This window comes from Alexandromys fortis, unplaced genomic scaffold, assembly GCF_014885135.2.
Source record: "Alexandromys fortis isolate MF-2015 unplaced genomic scaffold, M_Fortis_MF-2015_v1.1 scaffold_329, whole genome shotgun sequence".
NCBI classification, from domain to species: domain Eukaryota; kingdom Metazoa; phylum Chordata; class Mammalia; order Rodentia; family Cricetidae; genus Alexandromys; species Alexandromys fortis.
In genome coordinates, this window is record NW_026068249.1 from 126374 (window position 1) to 148890 (window position 22517).

Genomic DNA, 22517 nt, shown 5'->3' on the forward strand with positions numbered 1-22517 from the left:
CACTATGGATGGATAAAACTCTACTGCGTGTATACTGAGTTTACCCTTTATTTGTTGATGGGATGTTAAACTGGCTCTATAGATTGGCCACAGGTAACAGTGCCACAGGAAACACAGATATGTAAATACCTCTGCTGGATGCCAACTTAGTTTTTCAGTTGTTTTAAGTAAGAAGATGAATTTAGTGGTACCCTATCTTGACAAGCTAACCTTCTTCTGCTTACACAGACATCACTGTCTAACTTGTGTCACCTTGTGAGGCTCATGGTTGGGTCAGGAGTTATCTAAACCCCGTTCTTCTGATCACTCAGGAGAAATATGAGCCATAGACACAGCTTTAAATCTGAGGAAGGGCTACCCAAAACTATGAAAGTAAACAACTCTGAGGGACCCAATGTCAGAGTGCTTTGAGAACTGCAAAATGTATCCAAGGAATTTGAAGAAAGCATACAGAAAAGGACAGTGAGGTCTAGAAGCTGGAAATAGAGTGAGAAATGACTGAATGGGATCTTCAAGATTAAATAGAAATTTTTAAGTGAAAGGGCTAGTAAAATTTTCTTCCTGTTTGTCCAGATAAGCAGTTATATCATTACATGACCAAATATAGTGTGTGTTTCATGTACAATACCATGTAACTGTGAACATTTCTCATAGAGTTAAGCAAGAGCAACTGAATGGTTATAGTACTCCAGATCAATCCCATTCAGCTCCATGGAGCTGGATCTCTGACCTCAGCAATAGGAAGAGAAGCATCCTTCCCTGTCAGAGCTGAGATGATGAAACCCAAAGAGTGTAATCATGCACGCATGAAATATAGCATTCTCTCTCTCTCTCTCTCTCTCTCTCTCTCTCTCTCTCTCTCTCTCTCTCTCTCTCATTCTATGTTTCTCTTTTTTAATACAATTCAAAACTGATAATCAAGTTCTGCTCAATATTCAAAGAAATTATTTTACAAGGAATTATAATCTCTTTCCTTTAATCCAGTAGTTCCTGAGTCCCACCCTTCACTGACTCTTTGGTAGACTATAATGCCGTATAATACACACTTATTTAATATTTTCAATTTTCCATTAAAGAGATGTTTCACCGAACAAAGATGATGGTATTTTGTTTTTTTTTTTAAAAAAAAAAAGCTTCAGTGTTATGTATATTTCAAATGGCTTTAATTTAATAGTTCTGAAATCTAATCACCAGATTTAGTCATTAAGGGCTGCTTAAGAGGGCAGCATGGTCTTGGTTTCTGCTTAGATTTTTTTGAATAAGAGAGAAGCTGGTGCAGGGAGTGCTTGCTGCACAGTCTGAGGACAAGGATTTAGCTCTCCAGCACCCACATTTAAAAATAAAGCCAGCTATGACAGTGTGTGCCTGTAATCCCAGCAATGAAAGTAGAGAAAGCCAGGGACTCACTGGCCAGCCAGTGTAGCCAATCAATGAGCTCCAGATGTGATGAGAGACCCTGTTTCAAAAAAGAAATAAATTAAACTGAGAGTGATGGAAGAAGACAGCTGACATCAACCTTTGGCCCCCACACGCTCAGGGCTCTAATCCTAACCTTCCATGCCACTTGAGACAGGATCTTCTCTTTGCCACTGAATACACCAGGTTGTCTAGCCCACAAAGATTCTGCACCTATCACACACTTGAATTAGATATCCCAACATACATGGCTTTACATTAATTTTAGATATTCATGTTTGTGTGGCAATCACTTTACTCACTAAACAACCATCTCACCAGCTCCAGCACACACTTTTTAAGTTGCAGGTTATTATGCAATAACAAAGACCTCTCAAATACACTGTGGCTTAATCCAAACACAAAGTTATTTCTGTTTCAGATTCAAGTTGCAGTTTGTTACGTAGACAGCATCAGAGACACAGGCTCTTCCATAATGCTACTCTCTCATCTTCAACCAGTGATAATAGTAATGAGAAAGAGAACACTCTTCCTGTTATAGGCTGGCAAAACAAAATGCCTCTAAAGTCAAAAAGGTTTTTCTCCTAATGGTTAAAGTGTGTCATAGCCTAGATTTCCCTAGGACAACTTACAGAGTTTACATTCTAGACACGCCTAACTAATAAAAACATACAGTTCTGCCTGAGTGGTGTAGGAGGTTCTTCTGTTCTTGCTTTCATTGGTTAATGAATAAAGAAACTGCTTTGGGCCTGATAGGGCAGAACTTAGGTAGGCGGAGAAGACAGAACTGAATGCTAGGAAAAAGGGTATAGTCAGAGAAGCCATGGATCATCTGCCTGAGATGGACACTGGTTAGAATCTCCGGTAAGCCACTGGCACATGGCAATACACAGATTAATGGAGATGGGTTAAACTAATATGTAAGAGTTAGCCAACAAGAAGTTAGAACTAATGGCCAAGCAGTGTTTTAATTAATACAGTTTCTGTGTGGTTATTTTGGGTGTAAGCTAGCCAGGCAAAGGGCCCCTCTGTCCTAGCAACACCTGGGCTATGTATACCTCATATCCATTCTCAGTACCTTGCCCAAAGATGCCAGCCAAACAAAAGAAGTTCAGGCTCTCTGAAAGAAAAGCATTAATCCATAGTAAAATGCACAAAGAATGCTCAGAGGAGAAACACTAACCTTCTTCTTCACCACTTCTAAAGTGAATTCCCAAAACAGCCTACTCTCCTCTCCTGAGCATCATTACTCAATGGAGCAAAACTGTGTCTTCTCTGGGACTGACCATAATATCATATAAAATATCTTATATATTATAAGTGTGACAGTCCTCCAGCGAATTTTTACCTGGTTCCAGTCCTCAGAAGTGGGTGAGATGATTGACGTCACAATACATTTGCCATCTCCAAGAGAGAAACTCACTGGAAGTAACAAAATTGCTTGTACATTTACTGAACCTGTGCACAAGAGCCTTGGGTAATTTTCCAGCTTGGATAGATTGAAATAATGCACAATATACCTAAAGAACAGGTGTAGTCATTGCTTTGACTTGTCTGCTGTTATGCTGTACAAAAACTATAATTAAAATTTAAACACGAGATTTTTTAAAAGAAAATCATTGTGTAGAAATATAATAATTCCCAGAAAATCTTGTCCCTCTGAGGGTAAGTTGCATGCAGGCCTAAATCACTTATGCTTGTTGTACGTGAATAAATGAGTAACATCCACATTACAAGGAATGGTGGCACTTGGTCCTGTGACCTTTGTGGTTTTTTTTTAAGAGATTCTGTGAGATAGTGAGATGCAACCACAACATTGGCTGGGAGATTGTAAAGACACTCTGAACCCCAAAGTAGGCACAGACGGGTATTTGCCATTCTCCTTCCAGATAGTATTACACGATCAGTTATTAGATTAAAGCAAAAAAAAAATATTCTAACCCCCAGCTCCCCTGACAACAGTGGAGAATTGTTGGATTAGCAAAGAATAGTAAGATAAAAGGGGAATATATATGAACACAGCTATCCAGATATATCTCAGTATGTTGAGCCACGTGTCTGTGGGTACTCTGCACAGACAACTAGGTGCAGGAGTATTCACTGCAGAATGGCTTCTGTCCATACACTCCACGCCGGCCATGAGCTCTTGGCTGAGTCCTTGGCAGGAGCCTCTGTACCCAGTGATTAGGACTTGCTCAGCTTGATGCTTTTATGTAGAACACCCTGAGCACCCGCTGGCGGATCTGTCGAGTCTTCACCCCATAAACAAGAGGGTTGAGGGCAGGGGGCACTAGGAGGTAGAGCGTGGCCAGCAGAACATGGACATGATGGGGAACATGGTGCCCAAAGCGGTGAGTGAGGAAAGAAAACATTCCGGGTACATAGAAGATGAGAATGACACAAACATGAGACCCACATGTGCTGAAGGCCTTGAGTCTGGCTTCGCCCCCTGGGACCTTCAGCACTGCCTGGAGGATGAGGGCATAGGAAATGCCAATGGCCAGGACATCTAGCCCGACTACCAGCAGTGCCACTGACAGCCCATAGGCTCGATTCACTGTGGTTTCAGAACAGGCAAGTTTTACCACAGCCATATGCTCACAATAGGCATGGCTTATGACAGTGGCTCTGCAGAAGACAAGGTTCTGCAATAGAATGGGAAAGGGGATGAGGAGGACCAGTCCTCGGATTAGCACCACCATCCCAATGCGCCCTATAATCCCTGGATGCAGGATGATGGAATGGCGCAGAGGGTGGCAGATGGCAACATAACGGTCCAGAGCCATGGCCACAAGTATGCCTGACTCCATGGAGGAGAAGGCATGGATGAAGAACATCTGAGTCAGGCAGACAATGTACCCAATCTCATGAGCAAGATCCAAGAGCACTGTGAGAGTTTTGGGTGCAGTGGAGGAGGCCAGGACCAGGTCAATAGCAGCAAGCATGGCCAGGAAGAGGTACATGGGTTGGTGCAAGGATGAGTCAGTCCAGATGATGAAGATAATAGTCACATTGCCCACTAGAGCAAGGAAGTAAAGGACACCCAGGGGCAGCGCTATCCAGTGCTGACTTTCCTCCAAGCCTGGAATACCTACTAGGAAGAAAGAGGGCTGGGATTGCCTCCAGCTGGAATTGCTAAGGGCCATGATCAGCAGTGCAGAGGAAGAAGAAAAAAAGACACTCAAGTCATGACTTCTCTGTTCTTCATATGCTAGGACACTGTGCAGATCTGGCTATCGTTCATGAGAATAAGGTGACTTCAAGAATGAGCTGCAACAAGAGGGAATAAACTTAGGTTCAAGGAAGAAAACCTTCTCTGTATACAAACATTACAGATGAGCCTTCCACACATCTGAACTAGGTTGAGTCCAGCTGCAATGTGAGATAAGAGCAAACACTGCACACAGCTGCCTTGAGAGAGATGCTAACTCTGTCATTCAATGAATTATATTTGAAATTGTCTACCTGAAAGCATTGTCTTTTCTCACGTGTAGGTAGTACTGAAGGCTGTCCTCTGTTTGCCACTCAACTCCTACAGCCTCTGGACTCAGTACTCAGTAGCTGTTCCTGATGTAGACTGTATCCCACAGTGTTCTCACCTCTTTGGGTTGGCTCCAGGTTTCAGGATCTCCCTGCTTTATCTCCCTTCTGTTGACTAATCCACTGCCTTGTTTTAGCTAGTTAATATACTTCAGTTCATTCCAAGCACATTTTTGGATATTTTTGTGACGTACAAACCTGTTTCTCTCTTTGCCCACAGATATCCTCTATCTACTTTATGTTAAGATTTCTGTGAATAAACCTTTATTTATTTATCCAAGTTTAATCTGCCTTAGGTCATTCTTGTAACTGGCGCCTTTTATACCTTCAACATTCCCCGCTGACTTTGCCTTTCAGACCTCATCACCATTCTTTCGTTCTCAGTCCCCAGTGTTATATTACTGCCTGATTTCGTAAACCAACTTTCTCTTACCCACATTCTTCCAGACATATTGGAAAAGATCAGGTTGGAGAAACATCAAGTGTGAACTCAAGCAGTGGCACTCTGTAACTTTCTTATGTGCTTCTTTTTAATTTACTTTAAACCCTGACATCACAAATTCTCCCTAAAATCTAACTCTCATGTATATGTCAAACGCTTTGGTGAAAGTCATGCATGGAGCAAATCAGAGATTGGCATGCAAGTTTGCGAGATTATCTTATTGAGCTGTTTTCCTAGTGGTTGTGTCTGTTACACATATGTTTTACTGTCACTTTGTATTGCTGTTGTAATTATATGACCATACAGGTGATTATATAAAGCTTCAATGCTTCTTTCTCCTTCCTCTCTTGTTTAAATCGGTCTTACTCATCAGTCAAAATTCAGAGCTCAGTGTCCTCTCCTCCTCCAGATGGATTCACAGTGCTATGCCAACCCTGATAATGTTGTCCATATTTTATGATCTGTCTATGTTTATCATTGGCATTCTGATTTGCCAGCATCTTAAAAACCCTTTCGGTGTTAGAGTATTTTATTTCAAAAGAAAGAATGAGATCTCATTAAACTTGGTAGCCACAAGCCAGCCTGGCGGATCTTCATAGTGTATAACAACAGATTTAATTAAATTTAAGCCATGTCTATTTTATAGTCTAGTAATAAAACTTTGATGGCTACTGAAAAATTCTAATCTTTCATTTCTCACCTGATATTAAACTAAAGATCCGCCACACAACTTACTATAAATATTGATCAACATATGCACTCCAAGTCTAGACTGGCATTATTCCACAAGATATGGCTTTCATTATTGCTAACATTATTACTAAAGATTATTAAAGAATGGCATCCCAATGTCTTTTCTTTTTTTCATCTAAAAGTATCCTATGTGTTTCAAGTGTCTGCTCTTGCTGTCTTGCAAGATACACCATGGTTCCTTTCATAAATGTTAACAGTGGGCACAGGTAAATGAAACAGGTGCCCTGTTGAATCTGGCGAATGTGATTCACCCCTAAAGCACTTCAATGAAAGATTAGGTGATACATTTGTGACTATATTTGCCTTAAGAAAAGGATGAACACTGAAATCGCAATAATCTATTCTGAGACTCATACACATATACTTAAAGAGTCAGACGGGACTCAGTTCTTGGGGAACCCGCATCTATAGATCATTCTGAGTGATTAAAATTAAGTCAGCAATGACTATGATGTTGCCCTAAACTCTATCGTAACTACAAAATTCAAAATGCTTAGTAAATACACATCTCCCAGCCTTTAAGAATAAAGGAATAGTGACGGTTTGCTGAGAGATCTATGGTATTCTAACCACACACGAAGCTTCTCAATCGGTGCTGGGTGCTCCACAGAAAGAGAAAGTTTGTTCTCTTTCTTAGCTCTCCGATTGTGATGCAAGCCTCAGCCTGTTTTGCATTGTTCAGCACAGAAGCTAATGTACAGCTCTGCATGTGGGAAGCGTGTCCACAGCTTTTATAGGAGCAATACCAGGGTAACTGAGGGGTGATGGTGCTGTTCCTCAGCCCCAGCTGCCTCTTTGTGTTCTGTGACTTGTGTGTCCAGAGGAAAAGTCTGGAGCTGCTCGTGTAAGTAAGTGGTCCTCTGTGACCCTTACTGAGAAGAAAAACCTTCGTCTCCAGGCATACAAACAGAAAGATGCTTTTACCTCTCTGAGCAGGAACTGGAAGACAGTTAGGAAAGGACCGGGCCTGTGCTTCCCTTACACCCATGCAGATCCAGCCCAAGCCATCTGTCATTTGTCCAGTCGTGCTGGAGGGCTGTAGGGCAGTCTGACACGTCTCTCTTTGTTCTCAGCTATAATTCTCTCACAGCTGTGTCCCTGCACTGGTTACCTTGCTCCATAAGATCATCCAATCCCTGAATAGTGGGGATGATGTCTTATGGGAGACTTCCCAGAGCAAGATGCAGCATACCTGGAATCCAACTGGTCCTGCATATGACTGGCTAAGGAAACACATACTCAAATGTTTAAATTAAATAACAAGTGAGCAAGTATTCAAAGGTCTTAAAGGAACTGAAATTGTGGGAACTTGTTGAAGCAGAGGCCGGACTTAAGGGCTAAGAGTATAATAAATAGGAGTGTCCACTAAAAGGTGACCATTTTGCCTTGACATTCCCCACCCTACAAGACACTGGGTGCTTCATAGGAATGTGGGCTCTGCTGAATCTCAGCTGTAAGAGACAAGGACAGAGTTCTCGATGTGTATAGAAAATAAGAGTGACTTCTTCAACTGCCTATAGTGAGCAGGATAGTCTACTGTATGGGCTATGACATAGCTCTCTCTTTTTAATCTCCTTAACAGTGACCTGGACTCCATGGAAGTAGGGGAAAGAGAAAGACAAGAACACAGCAGAGGTGTAGAAATGGTGGGTGGATGATAATGCTCTGCTGTAAGAGGAAGACAGCCGAGCCGAGCACTCAGAGGCATGGCTCCAGCTCACATCTGAGAGAGCCTACTTTGACAGCCTGTCTTCCTTGTCACTGTGCTGTCCTCTAGATGTGTCTGCTGAAGCTGCGTCAGCTGAGGGAGACCCGGCAACAGAGAAGTGGAAAAGGGGGAAATTGCCAGACTCAGGAAGGTTCTCTAAGCCTTCTTCCTCAGGTCACCCCAGAGCCCCCACCTCCCCAGCCTCAGAGCTTCCAGGCACCAGTGCAGTCTCCATGGTGACACTCTGCTCTAGCTTGGGAGAGACAATGAGAGAAACTTTGTACTCAGAAGGGCTGCATAGCAGTTTTTGAATGTTGAAAAGAAAATTAAACACATCACTCAAGGCTTGCACAGCTAATGCTTCCTAAGTTGCAAACATAATTAGTAGCTCTGGAAGGACTCAGAGAAGCGGCCTGCATCCTCTTGGGCTAGTGTGCTCTGAGGATGAGAAAATGAAGTCACACGAAATGGATGTGAATCTCTCGCTGCCCATGAGACTGAAGCGGTCAGTAGGTGTCTGTGAACTAACAGTTAACCTGCAGCAATGTGTCCTCTGTGATCTCTGTTCTTAACACCCTCGGACAGTGCCAAGGCCAAGCCTGGGAAGAGCAAATATTCTGACTCAGGAGATACAAATCCAAAGCTACAAAGAAGTTCTGGGCTGGAGAGAAAGCTCGGTCAGTTCAACACCTGCAGTGCAGGCACTCTGAGCGTGGTGCTCCATCTCACTGGCCAGCATGAGTCACTGAGCTCATGGTCAGTCAGAAAACTCTTCTCAAAAAACGTGAGGTGGAGAAAGGCTGAGGATGACACCTGCTGTCCTCCTCTGATATCCAGGCATACAGGTGCTCAAACCCATAAAACCGTATACAGACACAGCACACAGACATACACACATGCGTACACATGAATACACAGACTACCAAGGTGTGTTAAATGAGTATGTTTGCAGAGTTGCAGCCCCATTAAACAAGCAGAGAAAGAACTTGCCACAGTGATGTAGGGAAAAAAACAGCTGTCAGTAGGCTTCCCCCAGCACCAAGTTCCAAATCTGACCTTGTTATTCACAGCAGAAGTTCTGTGCTTCATCTTGTCACTGAGAAAGGTAAGGAAGTCCCTTCCTGATGTTTCCTCAAAGGAGGGACCATGACTGTGAACAGGCTCTGGGAAAGAGTGTTAATAGCCACTGGCAGGTCTCAAAGGACTCGCAGGCACATCTGGTCAAAGCCCGCATTAGCCTTCAGACTGGCAGGAGAGTCACAGGGTGAGTCAACTTTCCAGAGGGATAGGTGGATGGGCAGGGAGGAAAGGCCAGTGGTGGCACCCACTCAGAACTATGTGGCTAGACTCTGGGCAGTGTTGAGTGTGACTCCTGAGCTGGAACTCTTGTGAGCTGCAAGATGTGTACTCTGTGAGTCATGAACCTCGAGCTGCTGTGGCATTCAAACATCTCATTCTCACAAACCGATGTCATGCCCCCAGTGAATTCTTTACTCGTTATGGGTGCTAGGATCCGAGATTCAGAAGCATTAGCTGCTGGAAGCTCAGAACTGAGTTACTCTTCCACAGAGGAGAAAAAATAGGGAGGCTTTCCCGCCCCAGCCTACTTTCTTTCTCCATTCAGCCCTCACTCGACTGATGTGAAAATACAAAGATGAAACACACTTTGTTCACATCTGAAAACATGCTGAACAGTCACCGGAGTTCCAGAGGTCTTATTGGGTCACCAGTGCAGCCGAGACATCCAGATCACAGCATAAGTTCATCTGCCCATCAGGTTTCCCTCAGTTTTCAATATTGATGTTCCCACATCTACTTCACAATAGAGTCCCTTCATTTGAATTTGTACTTTAGAGTCTGTTTCTGAAGAATAATGCCAACTGTCTCAGACTGCGGTTCTCAAGGATGTCAATCCCATCACCATTCCCAGGGTTTACAGTCTCCATGACAGCAATGCTTCAGTTCATAATCCATTCCCTCCTCTTGTCAAAACTATTTCATTCATACATTGTAAAGCTATATCTGTTCATTCATCAAGTAAATGCCCATAGTTTTCAACTTCCTAGTCCCAGCCTTACAGTTGTGCAAAGGGGTTATGTATTCAGTCTAAGCCAAACAATTCAAATTTTAGTCTTTTCCAAGCTGATGTGGGGTAGTGTTCTCTTGCAATGCTGTACAGTGTAGTTGAACTCTAGTCTCCAGGTAGCCAGACAGCCAAGAAGGCAAAAACAAAAACAAAACAAAAAAAACAGCCCTGATATCTGTGGTACACTGTGCTGCTAAGCTCATGTGCGCAACAGGTTATGTGTAAGTATATTTGTGACTTACAACATCTTCATTTTATGATGTGATTATTGGGCGTCACACCATCATAATCTGAGGAGCTTTCATTTAACCAACTCCATGCCGTGTGTGTGACACAACTGCCATTGTGAGCCATGGGTTGATTATATATTAAGCAGTATAACATGAATATCAATGGCAATCATAAATGTTACAGATTTAAACCAAAGTGTTTAATGATGCATGATGGGAAGGCCTTCTTAGAGTAGGGGGCTCAAGAAATATCTCCCTCATGCAAATCAGTGACCAGAAATATTAGTTAAAAGTGAATGTCGGTAGGCTAGGGGTACTCACAGGAAGAAAGAGAATCTGGTGTTTTGTTTTGTTTTTTGAGACAGGGTTTCTCTGGGTTGCTTTGGAGCTTGTCCTGGAACTAGCTCTTGTAGACCAAGCTGGCCTTGAAGTCACAAGGATCTGCCTGCCTCTGCCTCCTAAGTGCTGGGATTAAAGGTTTGTGCCAACCCAACCAGGCTGAATCTGGTGTTTTGTTTTGTTTTTTGAGACAGGGTTTCTCTGGGTTGCTTTGGAGCTTGTCCTGGAACTAGCTCTTGTAGACCAAGCTGGCCTTGAAGTCACAAGGATCTGCCTGCCTCTGCCTCCTAAGTGCTGGGATTAAAGGTTTGTGCCAACCCAACCAGGCTGAATCTGGTGTTTTGTTTTGTTTTATTTTATTCTTTTATTTATTTATTTTTCAAAAAAGGAAAACAAACTGTCTTTTTTCATTATACATACCAATCCAAATTCCCACTCCCTCACCTGCTCCCATTCCATCCACACACCCTCCCATCCCATCCCCAATCCTCAGAAGGGGTAAGGCACATTGCTTTGGGAAAGGTTCAAGGACCTCCCTACTATATCTAGGCTGAGCAAGGTATCATCCAAAGAGAATAAATTCCTAAAGCCAGTACATGCAGTAGGGATAAATCCTAGTGCCACTACCTGTGGCCCCTCAGTCTGCCCCAGCCATGCAACTGTCAACCACATTCAGAGAGACTAGTATGGTCCTATGCTTGTACCTTCCCAGTCCAGCTGCAGTTTGGAGTTTGTGAGCTCCCTTTAGCTCAGGTAGACTGTTTCAGTGGGTGTACCCATCACGGTCTTGACTTCTTTGCTCATATTCTCATTTCTCCCACTCTTCAACTGGACTTTGGGAGCTCAGTCCAGTGCTCTGATGTGGGTACCTGCTTCTGCTTCCATCAGTTACTAGATGAAGGTTCTATGGTTATATTTAAGATATTTATCAGTCTGAATACAGGGCAAGTCAAAATAGAGCCCCATCTCCTCTATTGTTTAGGGTCTTAGCTTGGGTCATCCTTATGGATTCCTGGGAATTTCTCTAGAGCCAGGTTTCTTGCTAGCCCCATAATGGCTCCATCAATCAAGATATCTCTTTCCTTGCTCTCATCTCATTCTTTTCTCCTTCTCAACTATACCATTCCCTCAAGTTCTCCTCACCCCTCATCTTCTCCCCTCCTCTTCCCCTTCCACCCTCCCTTCTCTCCCCACCCCCATGCTCCCAATTTTGTCAGATCTTGTCTGTTTCCACTTTCCAGGTGGATCTATATATGTTTTTCTTATAATTCACCTTATTACTTAGCTTCTCTAGGATCATGAACTATAGACTTAATACCCTTTGTCTATAGCTAATATCCACTTATGAGTAAGTACATATCATATTCATCTTTTGGGTCTGTTTTCTAATTCCATTCATTTTCATCCAAAATTTAAGATGTTATTGTATTTTACTGGTGAGTAGTACTCTAATGTGTAAATCTGCCACATTTCCTTTATCCATTCTTCAGTTGAGGGGCATCTAGTTTGTTTCCAGGTTCTGGCTATTACAAATAATGCTGCTATGAACATAGTTGAACAAATGCCTTTGCAGTATGATTGGGCATCTTTTGGGTATATACCCAAGAGTGGTATTGGTGGATCCTGAGGTAGGTTGATTCACAGTTTTCTGAGAAACTGCCATACTGATTTCCAAAGTGGTTGTTCAAGTTTACATTCCCAGCAGTGGATGAATGTTCCCTTATTCCACAACCTCTCCAGCATATGCTACCATTGGTGTTTTTGATCTTAGTCATTCTGACAGGTGTAAGATGGTATCTCACAGTTGTTTTGATTTGCATTTTCCTGATGACTAAGGATGTTGAACATTTCCTTAAGTATCCTTAAGTATTTTGGGCATTTTCAATTCTTCTGCTGAGAATTCTCTTTAGGTCTGTACCTTAATTTTTTAATTAAGTTATTTAGAATTTTGATATTTAATTTCTTGAGTTCTTTATATATCTTGGAGATCAGCCCTTTGGCTGATGTGGGGTTGGTGAAGATCTTTGCCCATACAGTGGTCTGCCTTTTTGTCATATTGACTCTGTCCTTTGCTTTACAGAAGCTTCTCAGTTTCAGGAGGTCCCATTTATTTAGTGTTGCTCCCAGTGTCTGCACTACTGGTGTTATATTTAGGAAGTGGTCTCCTGTGTCCATACATTGAAGACTACTTCCCACTTTCTATCAGATTCAGTGTGGTCAGATTTATATTGAGGTCTTTAATCTATTTGGACTTCAGTTTTGTGCCTGGGGATAGATATGGATCTATTTTCAAACTTCTACATGTTGACATCCAGTTACCATTTGTTGAAGATACTTTCTTTTTCCATTTTATATATGGAAATATTAAAATATATATGGAATGTATAATTTTAGCTTCTTTGGCAAAAATCAGCCATTCATAGGTGTGTGGATTAATATCTGGGTATTTGATTCCATTCCATTGGTCAACCTCCCTATTTTTGTAATAAAGCTTGATGTCAAAGATGGTGGTGCCTCCGGAAGTTCCTTTATTGTACAGGATTGTTTAGGCTATCCTGGGTTTTTTGTTTTTCCACATGAAGCTGAGTATTGCTCTTTCAAGGTCTGTGAAGAATTGTGTTGGGATCTTGATGGGGATTGCACTGAATCTATTGATTGCTTTTGGTAGGATTGCCATTTTTACTATGGTGATCCTAACCTATCCAAGAGCATGGGAGATCTTTCCATTTCTGATATCTTCCACAATTTCATTCTTCAAAGTTTTTATTATACAGGTCTTTTACTTGTTTGGTTAGTGTTACCCCAAGGTATCTTATGTTATTTGTGGCTGTTGTGAAAGGTGATGTTTCTCTGATTTCCCTCTCAGCTGCTTTATCATTTGTACATAGGAGGGATACTGATTTTTTTTTGAGTTGATCTTGTAACCTGCCACATCACTGAAGGTATTTATCAGTTTAGGAGTTCTCTGGTAGAGTTTTTGGGTCACTTATATATACTACCATATCATCTGCAAATAACAAAAGTTTAACTTCTTACTTTCCAATTTGAATCCCCTTGATCTCATTTTGTTGTATTATTGCTATAGCCCAAACTTCAAGAACTATGTTGAAGAGATATGGAGATGGTGGATAGCCTTGTCTTGTTCCTTATTTTAGTTGAATCGCTTTGAGTTTCTCTCCATTTAATTTGATGTTGGCTTTCAGCTTGTTGTATATTGCTTTTATTATATTTAGATATGTTCCTTATATCCCTGATCTCTCCAAGACCTTTATCATGAAGCGGTGTTGGATTTTGTTGAACGCTTTTTTATCATCTAATGAAATGATCATTTTTTTCTTTCAGTTTATTTATATGATGAATTACACTGATAGATTTTTGTATTTTGAACCAGCCCTGCATCTCTGGGATGAAGCCGACATGATCATGGTGGATGATTTTTTTTTATGTATTCTTAAATTTGGTTTGCAGTATTTTATAGAGAATTTTTGCATCCATGTTCCTGAGTGAGACTGGTTTGTAATTCACTTTCTTGGTTGAGTCTTTGTATGGTTTTGGTATCAGGGTAACTATAGCCTCATAAAAAGAGTTTGGCAATGCTCCTTCTGTTTCTATTATGTGGAACACTCTGAGAAGTATAGGTATTAGCTCTTCTTGGAAGTTCTGGTAGAATTCAGCACTGAAGCCATCTGGTCCTGGGCTTTTTTTGGTTGGGAGGTTTTTTTTTTTTTTATGACAGCTTCTATATCGTTGCAGTTTATAGGTCTATTTAAATTGCTCCCCTGGTCTTGATTTAATTTTGGTATACAGTATCTATCCAGAAAATTGTTCATTTCTTTTACACTTTCCAATTTTGTGGCGTACAGGTTTTTGAAGTATGGCCCAATGATTCTCTGAATTTCCTCAGTGTCTGTTGTTATTGTCCCCCTTTTCACTTCTGATTTTGTTAATTCAGATGTTCTCTCTCTGCCTTTTGATTAGTTTGAATAAGGGTTTGTCTATCTTGTGGATTTTCTCAAAGATCAAGCTCTTTATTTCATTTATTCTTTGTATTGTTTTGTTTCTATTTTGTTGATTTCAGCTCTCAATGTGATTATTTCCTGTCTTCTACTCCTCCTGTGTGAGTCTGCTTCTTTTTGTTCTAGAGCTTTCAGGTGTGCTGTTAAGTAAGTAATGTGAGCTTTTCCCAATTTTTTTAATGCTATGAATTTTACTCTTAGCACTGCTTTCATTGAGTCCCATAGATTTGGATAAGTTCTGCCTTCATTTTCATTGAACTCTGGGAAGTCTTTGATTTCTTTATTTCTTCCTTGACCCAGGAGTGGGGGACAGCAGTCTGAGCGAGGCTCGGACCACACCCCTGAGCATAGCAGAAAGGAAAACCACTCGAGTGAAGTGAGCAAGGAGTCAGGCAGCAACTCCCTCAGCAACAGCAGACACGGTGCGGAGGAGAGGGGCCACCATCACCACCACCACTAGGCTCCAGACTCATCCCATGGAAAAAACACCAGAAAGAGTGAACACAATGATCAGACCACTGAGGCAGAGCCCAAGACTCTTGAAGAGCCAAAACATGAGACCAAAAAGCTAAAGACTCTTTCCGAGTACGCTCAGACACTGCAGCTGGGTTGGAATGGGCTTCTAGTTTTGAAAACAGCTGTTTTCCAACATCTAAGCACATCCTAGATTGGGACCAGGGAGTTATCAGTGGTCTCCTCAAAGACCACACTTCTGGCAGCAAGCTGACCCAGCTAAAGATTGCCTAGCACCTTAGACTGGACCAGCCCAAGCTGGACGAGGTCACCTGTCACACCAAGCAGGGGAGCCCCAAAGGCTATACAGTGCTCCTAGCCATCCAGTCAGCCCCCAGTGGGCCTGGCACTAAAGGGATGCCCGGTGGAACCAGGCCTGCAGAGGTGGCTTCTCAGGAACCTGATCTCTTACTTGAAACAGAAGCAGGCTGCAGGGGTGATCAGCCTGCCAGTGGGTGTGTCTAAGGGCAGAGACAACACGGGCATGCTCTATGCTTTCCCACCCTGTGACTACTCACAGCAGTACCTGCAGTCGGCACTGCGGACCCTGGGCGAGCTAGAGGAAGAGCATATGGTGATGCTTATAGTCAGAGATGCTGCCTAGCCCGCACCTGCTCTTCCAGCTGTGTTTGTGTCACAGAGCAGTCATGTTAAAATCTGCTCCCTTCTCCACCTACTTACCTCCTTGGTTTGAATTCTCTGCTGGGTTGTTCTGGTTCATTTGGTGACATCCTGTCCACTGCTAAAACTAAGCTCGTGGGTCTGGGGCTTTTTGATTTTTGTTTTTTTTTTTTTACTAGAAAAAAACACCTGTTGTGTTTCTCATGTATGAAATACTATCTGGTGTATTTTTCTTTTCTTCTTTTTCTATTTTGACTAACTGTATGGAAAGTTGTCAGTAAAGCTTTTGTCATAGGATAAATTTTTTAATCTAAAAAAAGAGATAATAATGACCAACAGTTGTTAATTCCTGTTATTTTTCAGTAGTAGTGTTTGTGTGTTTCCCTTCTTTGGATTTCCCTGATGGGGAGTTATCTGTTGCCTGTGTTTTTGTGGATGCAGTTAACTTCCTTGGGTTGGGGTTTTCTTTCTAGTACTTTCTGTAAGGCTGGGTTTGTGGATACATATGGTTTAAATCTGATTTTGTCATAGAATATCTTGTTTTCTCCATCGATGGTGAATGGAAGCTTTGGTGGGTATAATAGTCTGGGCTTGCATCCTTGGTCTCTTAGTGTCTGCAGCACACCTGCTGTCATGGTTTCCACTGAGAAGTCAGGTGTAATTTTGATAGGTCTACCTTTATATGCTACTTGACCTTTTTCCTTTGCATCTCTTAATATTCTTTCTTTATTCTGTATGTTTTGTGTTTCGATTGTTTTATGGCAAGGGGACTTTTTTATCTAGTCTATTTGGTGTTATATAGCTTCTTGTATCTTCATAGACGTATCTTTCTTTAGGTTGGGAAAGTTTTCTATGATTTTGTTGAATATATTTTCTGTGCCTTTGAGCTGGAATTTTTTCTCCTTCTTCTACCCCTATTATTCTCAGTTTGATCTTTTTATGGTGTCCCAGATTTCATGAATGTTTTGTGTTAAGAATTTGTTGGATTTAGTGTTTTCTTTGACCACTGAGTTTATTTCCTATAGAGAATCTTCAGTACCTAAAATTCTTTCTTCTATCTCTTGTATTCTGTTTGTTATACTTGTCTCTGTAGTTCCTGTTCGTTTACCTATATTTTTCATTTCCAGAGTTCCCTCAGTTTGTGTTTTCTTTATTACCTCTATTTTAATCTTCAAATCTTGAACTGTTTCCTTCACCTGTTTGATTGTTTTTTTCTTGGTTTTCTTGGGTTTCTTTGAGGAATTTATTAATTTCTTCTAATTTTTACTTGTCTTTTTCTCCATTTCTTTAAGGAAAAATTTCATTTCCTCTTTAAAGGTCTCCATCATTTTCATAAAGTTACATTTAAAGTCAGTTTCTTCTGGTTTAGGATAATCAAGTCTTCCTGCTTTGTGAACACTGGGTTCTGGTGTTACCATGTTGCTTTTTAGGTTTTTTGAATAAATTCTTGCATAGGTGTCTACCAATCTCTTCCTTCAAATGAGGTCAGCAGTGTCTCTGTGCCTTGGTCCAATCCTTGCAGTGGCTGAGTGTTTGGGAATCTTTTTTGGTCTGTTCTGTACTGTCAATGCCTGTGTCTCAGGAAGCCTCTGAAGTCTCTTTAAACCTGCTCTCTTGGTCTTCTTTCCTGGTTTGCTCTCTTGGTCCCCTCAGTGTGTTGTAGCAAGCTCTTAGTCCTCTCAGTATTTTATCAAGTTGTGTTTTAGAGTTTCACTGAGATTGTAGGATGATAGATGAGTTTGGGAGCAGGGTGGGGCTAGTAGCTTGTAGGACCCATTGGATGGTGTTGGGTGTATGGGAGCCTACTTGTAGGAAATTTTCCTGCTGGCTGGCTAAAAGCCAAGAGAGTTGGAGGAGAGGCCCTGGGTTTTGTCCCCCTGTGGAGGTCTTAGAGAGTGGGGTGTCCCACCGCATGTCTGTTCACTCACCTCTTAGTCGCCTCAGTATTGGAGCAAGCTGTGTTTCGGAGTTTTACTGAGGTTACAGGAGGGTATGCAAGTTTGGGGACATGGTGGGGCTAGTGCCTTGAAGAGTCCAGTGGATGGGGTTGGGTATTGGGGGAGCCTATCTGCAGGAAAATCTCCTACTGCCTGGCTAGGAAAGCTGAGCTGAATCTAGTGTTTTTAAAGACATTGAAGAATTGTTTTTTCATTCAAGTTCCTAAAATTTGGGGTTATAATAATAATATAAACAAGAGCCTGAGAGTATAGAGTCTTACGTCATGTTAAAGAGCTGTGGAAAGCCATGAATTGAAGTAGAAAGCAAGCATATGACCACAATTTCACCAATGAAATACCGTCCTGGGAGAATGGACAGAAATAGTTTAAACAATGACAGTGGTAGACCTGTTGAAAATCAAATGCAAGGAACCCTGGAGATGTTCAAGGATATGCAAGGATATGTTATGTGAATAGGTAGGGCAGGTAGATAGGGACCTATGAAGGATAAAGACATCCTCCAAAGAACATAAAAAGCCAGAGTTCAATGTATCATCTACACGTATACCAATAACCAGGATCATGCAAGAGAACATTTTTTGAATGTCATTGCTTAGTGAGAGCAGTGAGGAAAGACCACCAGCTGGAAGGGGCAGGGAAAGATGGACCACATGACAGAGACATTGGGGGTGCACTATAGTGTGCTCATCTGTTTTCACAGGAAATGAGCTGACAGTGCATTAGAGCCAAGCAGACTGAAACTAACTATCAACCAGAGAGATGAAAAATACACAGTCCCCACTTGACGGGAATATAACATTGCCATCATACACCAAATGCAAAGAATAATGGCATAAGCTGCTTGCACTTGGAGGACACTGAATGGGAACATAAGCCAGCTTCTTATCTCAAGGAACCGCAGTGTAAGAGCCTACTACACAGGATCGGCCTTTATCTACAATATTTTTCATTAATTCAATATATTCAGAGAATTGCTCAAAGTAGTTTATCCAAACTCCTCAGAGACTTCTAAGTCCCTTGAAGATAACCTTCACTCAAACTTTGACCCAACTAAAGCATCCACCTTCATAATCCTGAAATTATTCCTTCTCTCTCCAAGATCTTCATCTTACTAACATGCTGAAATTCTGAGAAATACTTCAAATATGAAAGAAAATGATTTCTTTCTCCTTCAGGAAACAGAAAGAGAATGAGTCAAAATGCTAGTTTTCTGTTTAGTGATTGCTACAGACGTAAGTCTGCCGTGCAAGGGCAAGCATGGCATCCAGTGCACTCTGCAGTGCCTGAAACAGAGCCATTTGAAATTACATTTGGAAAGAATGGAAGGAGGTGTCAATCATGATTATGATAGTTAAGACGCCAGTGTTTGTGATGTGATAATGATGACAATGGTTTATTTCATTTTAATAAAATATAATGAATCTCACTATTATAAAGATTTGTTTATTTATTTATTCCAAGGCACATATTATATGGCTAATGAAGAAATGTGCTATTGCCAAGGCAGTTTATTAAAGAGAGATCTATTGATTTATTAAGGAAACATTTATTACTTATCAAATGCCAGGAACCATGACAGAAACACAATCATTGTCTGCTGTAGATGCAGAAATAATTCCCCTATTAAAAATACATATACATTTGTAAATTATAATAAATTAAGAAAGAAATAAGCCAAGTTTTCTGATGGTGGAAAACAAATGACTTGCTGTGATTGGAGAATTCTCCAAATGAATAGAGGGGAACAAAAATGGTGAGATTAAGAACAGACACCTTAGCTAATTCTGACTGGAGGGAACACAAATATTTGAGGAACTTAAAGAAGGGCATTTACATATACAGGATATATAATACTAAGGCAATACTATGTGTTTCGAGGGCATGTAAAGATATAAAAGCACACCGCAAATAAATTAAAGTGAGTGACAATGGGAGCAGTTTGGGAAGAAATGAGCAAAAGAGTTAGAAATGAAGAAAGGAAAGTAAATAGAATGAGAATCAAGAAAAATACTGCAGGCAGTCAAGTTCTGTGCTTGAGTCTCTATTCTTCAGACTAAAAATGGAGAAAGTGAAGAAAACATTATTCTCAGGGGTTAAAAATGTGAGGTACTAAAAGAACAGTCTATCACAAAATTGAACTTTATAAAATAGAGAAACCATGCTTCACATGCAACTCCGGGATCAAGTAGGGCATGAAGAGTCTGAAGTGTTTTCTTAAATGCTCAAACTCCAAGACATCTCCACAGTTTGATAGCTGTCCTCGGAAGTCAGACTTTCTCCAGCAGAGAGGATCTATCTGCGCCCATGTGAGGTGAGGCTGACTGTGTGTGCTACATGGTGGGAGCTCCCATATTTCCTCACAAGTTCAGAATAGGCACCCACTTTACAGCTTTCACTAAATTCTTGGAGCCCAGGTGTATAAAAATCCTTATATGTGTGCGTGTGTGATGTGGTCTTCCGATGTAACCCTCATCAGATTACAACTCACCATATATCCCAGATTAATCCCAAACTCCTGATCCTCCTGCCCCAGTTTTCCTCCTGTATTTCCATGCCCAGCTAACATCCTATTTCTTAACTACCTGCTATAGCTCTATCATTAACACAAACTATCAATGTTTAGAAGAAAAGATATCAAAAGTACTGCTTAGTGAATAAATAAGATCCTACAGACCTTCTTAGTCTTGAATTCAGATATACAAACATAGGAGAACCCAGAAAAGATTTCCCTTCTTACAATATCCCAGAATGCCTTCTGTCTCTATCAGGCAAATGATCTGGACAGTAGAACTTCTAATCTATGGAGAAGGAGCATATTGACCCCTGAATCCCAGTTGACAAAAATGGCAGTCAAGTGGATTCAATCTTCTTGGGATGTATAATTGTGAACAGACTCTCTCGGATCTGCTTGGTCTTCACCCCATATACAATGGGGTCCAAAGCAGGGGGGAAGAGCAAGTAGAGGTTGGCAAGGATGACCTTGGCAGCGGAAGCTGTTGGTGGCCCAAAGCGCTGCATGACCACAGAAAGAAATCCTGGACCATAGAAGAAGAGGATGACACAGACATGGGCTGTGCATGTGCTTCCTGCTTTACCACGTGCCTCGGGGGAAGGGAAACGCATCACTGTCCTCACAATCTGCCCATAAGAGTAGGCGATGAAGGCCACATCCCCCACACCAAGAAAGATTGCCACAGCAAAGGCATAGAGACTGTCCAGGGTCGTGGCCCCACAGGCCAGCTTCACCACTGCCATGTGCTCACAGTAGGTATAAGCAATTGTGTGTGAACCACAGTAAGACAGTCGGTGGGCCAGGCTTGGAAAGAAGATGGTTAAACTGACACCTCGCAGTGCCACCAGGCCTCCGATCTTGGTGACAACTTCAGGAGTAAGGATGGTTGCATAATGCAATGGGTTGCAGATAGCCACAAAGCGATCCAAGGCCATGGCCACCAGCACCCCTGACTCCATGGCAGAGAATGCATGGATGACAAACATTTGGGACAGACAGGAGTAGGAACTGATGGCTGTAGCACCAAACCAGAAAATAGCCAGCATCTTGGGCAGAGTGGAGAGGGAGAGGATCAGGTCAACAAAAGAGAGCATAGCAAGAAACAGAAACATGGGCTGGTGAAGCCTGTGGTCTGACCAGATTAGAGAAATCAGGAGTACATTCCCAGTTAGTGACAGGAGAAACATGAAGCAAAAGGGAAGGGATATCCAGATGTGGGCAGCAGTCAGGCCTGGGATGCCAGCCAAGAAGAAAGTATGTGAAAGGAGGTAAGAATCATTGGAAAGAATCATGGTGTTATCCCACAATGAGGAGCAGAGGGTCACTGCAAATAAAGGCATAGATATAAGACTCAGTGAGTGAAGATTAATAGGAAGTCAACAAAAGCACCACATCCCTCTCACCCCACAGTTAGTTCTAAAGAAATGCTCAAAATGCATCTCAGTTTACTCAATATTTCTGCACATCTTCAAATCAGAAGAGGTAAGACTGTTGAAAATACATTGGTGAGACATTCAGGAACCAGATGCTAAGCTTAAACTCACAGTATGTGTGTTCTGGGCTAATTTATTTAACTGTAAGTATCTAGTAAGTATTATTAGTTTCAAATCTTTTCTCTCAAGCTCATAGGCCAAATGCTGGTACTTGATATAATTATCACTGGCCTTGGTGTCAGTAAATCTTAATCCACTGAACTCCCAAAACTGCCAAAAATATTAATGTCTGGAAAATCCTTCAACTAGAGGCAAGTCACTCTTTCAGACTGAATTTAACTACCAACATTAGAGAATAATACACAGTCCCTGGAGATGCCAGTGCTGGTCAGACCACTCCTTGCATTTTCCCATCCTGTTCACTTGCTTCCTGACCCATTACCTCGATGACTGATGGCCTCACCTGCTGTATCTCCCTCTCCTTCTAGGTGCTGATGTGTTGGTGTCTAACGTTTTGGTGACCTGGGGAGTAAACAGAAGCTCTTGGACACATCAGTGATATTAAGGCCAAAATGTTGTGTGTTGTAGTCACCTACTGAGAGTAGAGCGGAAAGTTATCCCAGCAACAGTTTGCAACATCATCTGCATTCCCAAGGTGCTCCCTGTGAAATGCCATCGTTGTCTGTTATAAGAGAAACAGCAATCTAGGAAGAAATAAATGAGCCAGCGTCACAGATCTGCATAAGTGAATAAAACCACAACAGACCCCCGAAACTAGCAGATGTTTTTCTGTCGCTGTTAGAGTGGCTCTTACAGGCCAAGAAGATCTTGAACAGTACAGTTAATGAAACAAGGACCAGTGAGCAGGGATTTGGGGGTTGTGTCTCTCTGACATCCTAATGCCTCAGGAACCATGATGTTCTTATGTGAAAGATAAACACAAGGACACA

The 22517-nt window shown here is 41.7% G+C and overlaps 2 protein-coding genes and 1 pseudogene across 2 annotated transcripts; 1 reads left to right on the plus strand and 2 right to left on the minus strand.

Annotated features, from left to right (window-relative positions):
* Positions 1-3611: 3611 nt before the first annotated feature.
* Or52l1 (olfactory receptor family 52 subfamily L member 1) lies at positions 3612-4562 on the minus strand. Its single transcript, XM_050131359.1, has one exon. The coding sequence runs from the start codon at positions 4560-4562 to the stop codon at positions 3612-3614; it is 951 nt and encodes a 316-aa protein (XP_049987316.1).
* A 2353-nt stretch (positions 4563-6915) lies between these two features.
* Positions 6916-15647, plus strand: LOC126494133 (putative RNA-binding protein 15B; annotated as a pseudogene).
* A 4825-nt stretch (positions 15648-20472) lies between these two features.
* LOC126494096 (olfactory receptor 52K1-like) lies at positions 20473-21426 on the minus strand. The gene has a single exon (XM_050131318.1). It carries the CDS (start codon positions 21424-21426, stop codon positions 20473-20475), a length of 954 nt encoding a protein of 317 aa, XP_049987275.1.
* Between the last annotated feature and the right edge of the window lie 1091 nt (positions 21427-22517).

What these genes read in the sequence shown, in the direction of transcription:
- LOC126494096 (XM_050131318.1), bottom strand. Translation starts at nt 21,426, where the DNA reads ATGATTCTTTCCAATGATTCTTACCTCCTTTCACATACTTTCTTCTTG.
- Or52l1 (XM_050131359.1), bottom strand. Translation starts at nt 4,562, where the DNA reads ATGGCCCTTAGCAATTCCAGCTGGAGGCAATCCCAGCCCTCTTTCTTC.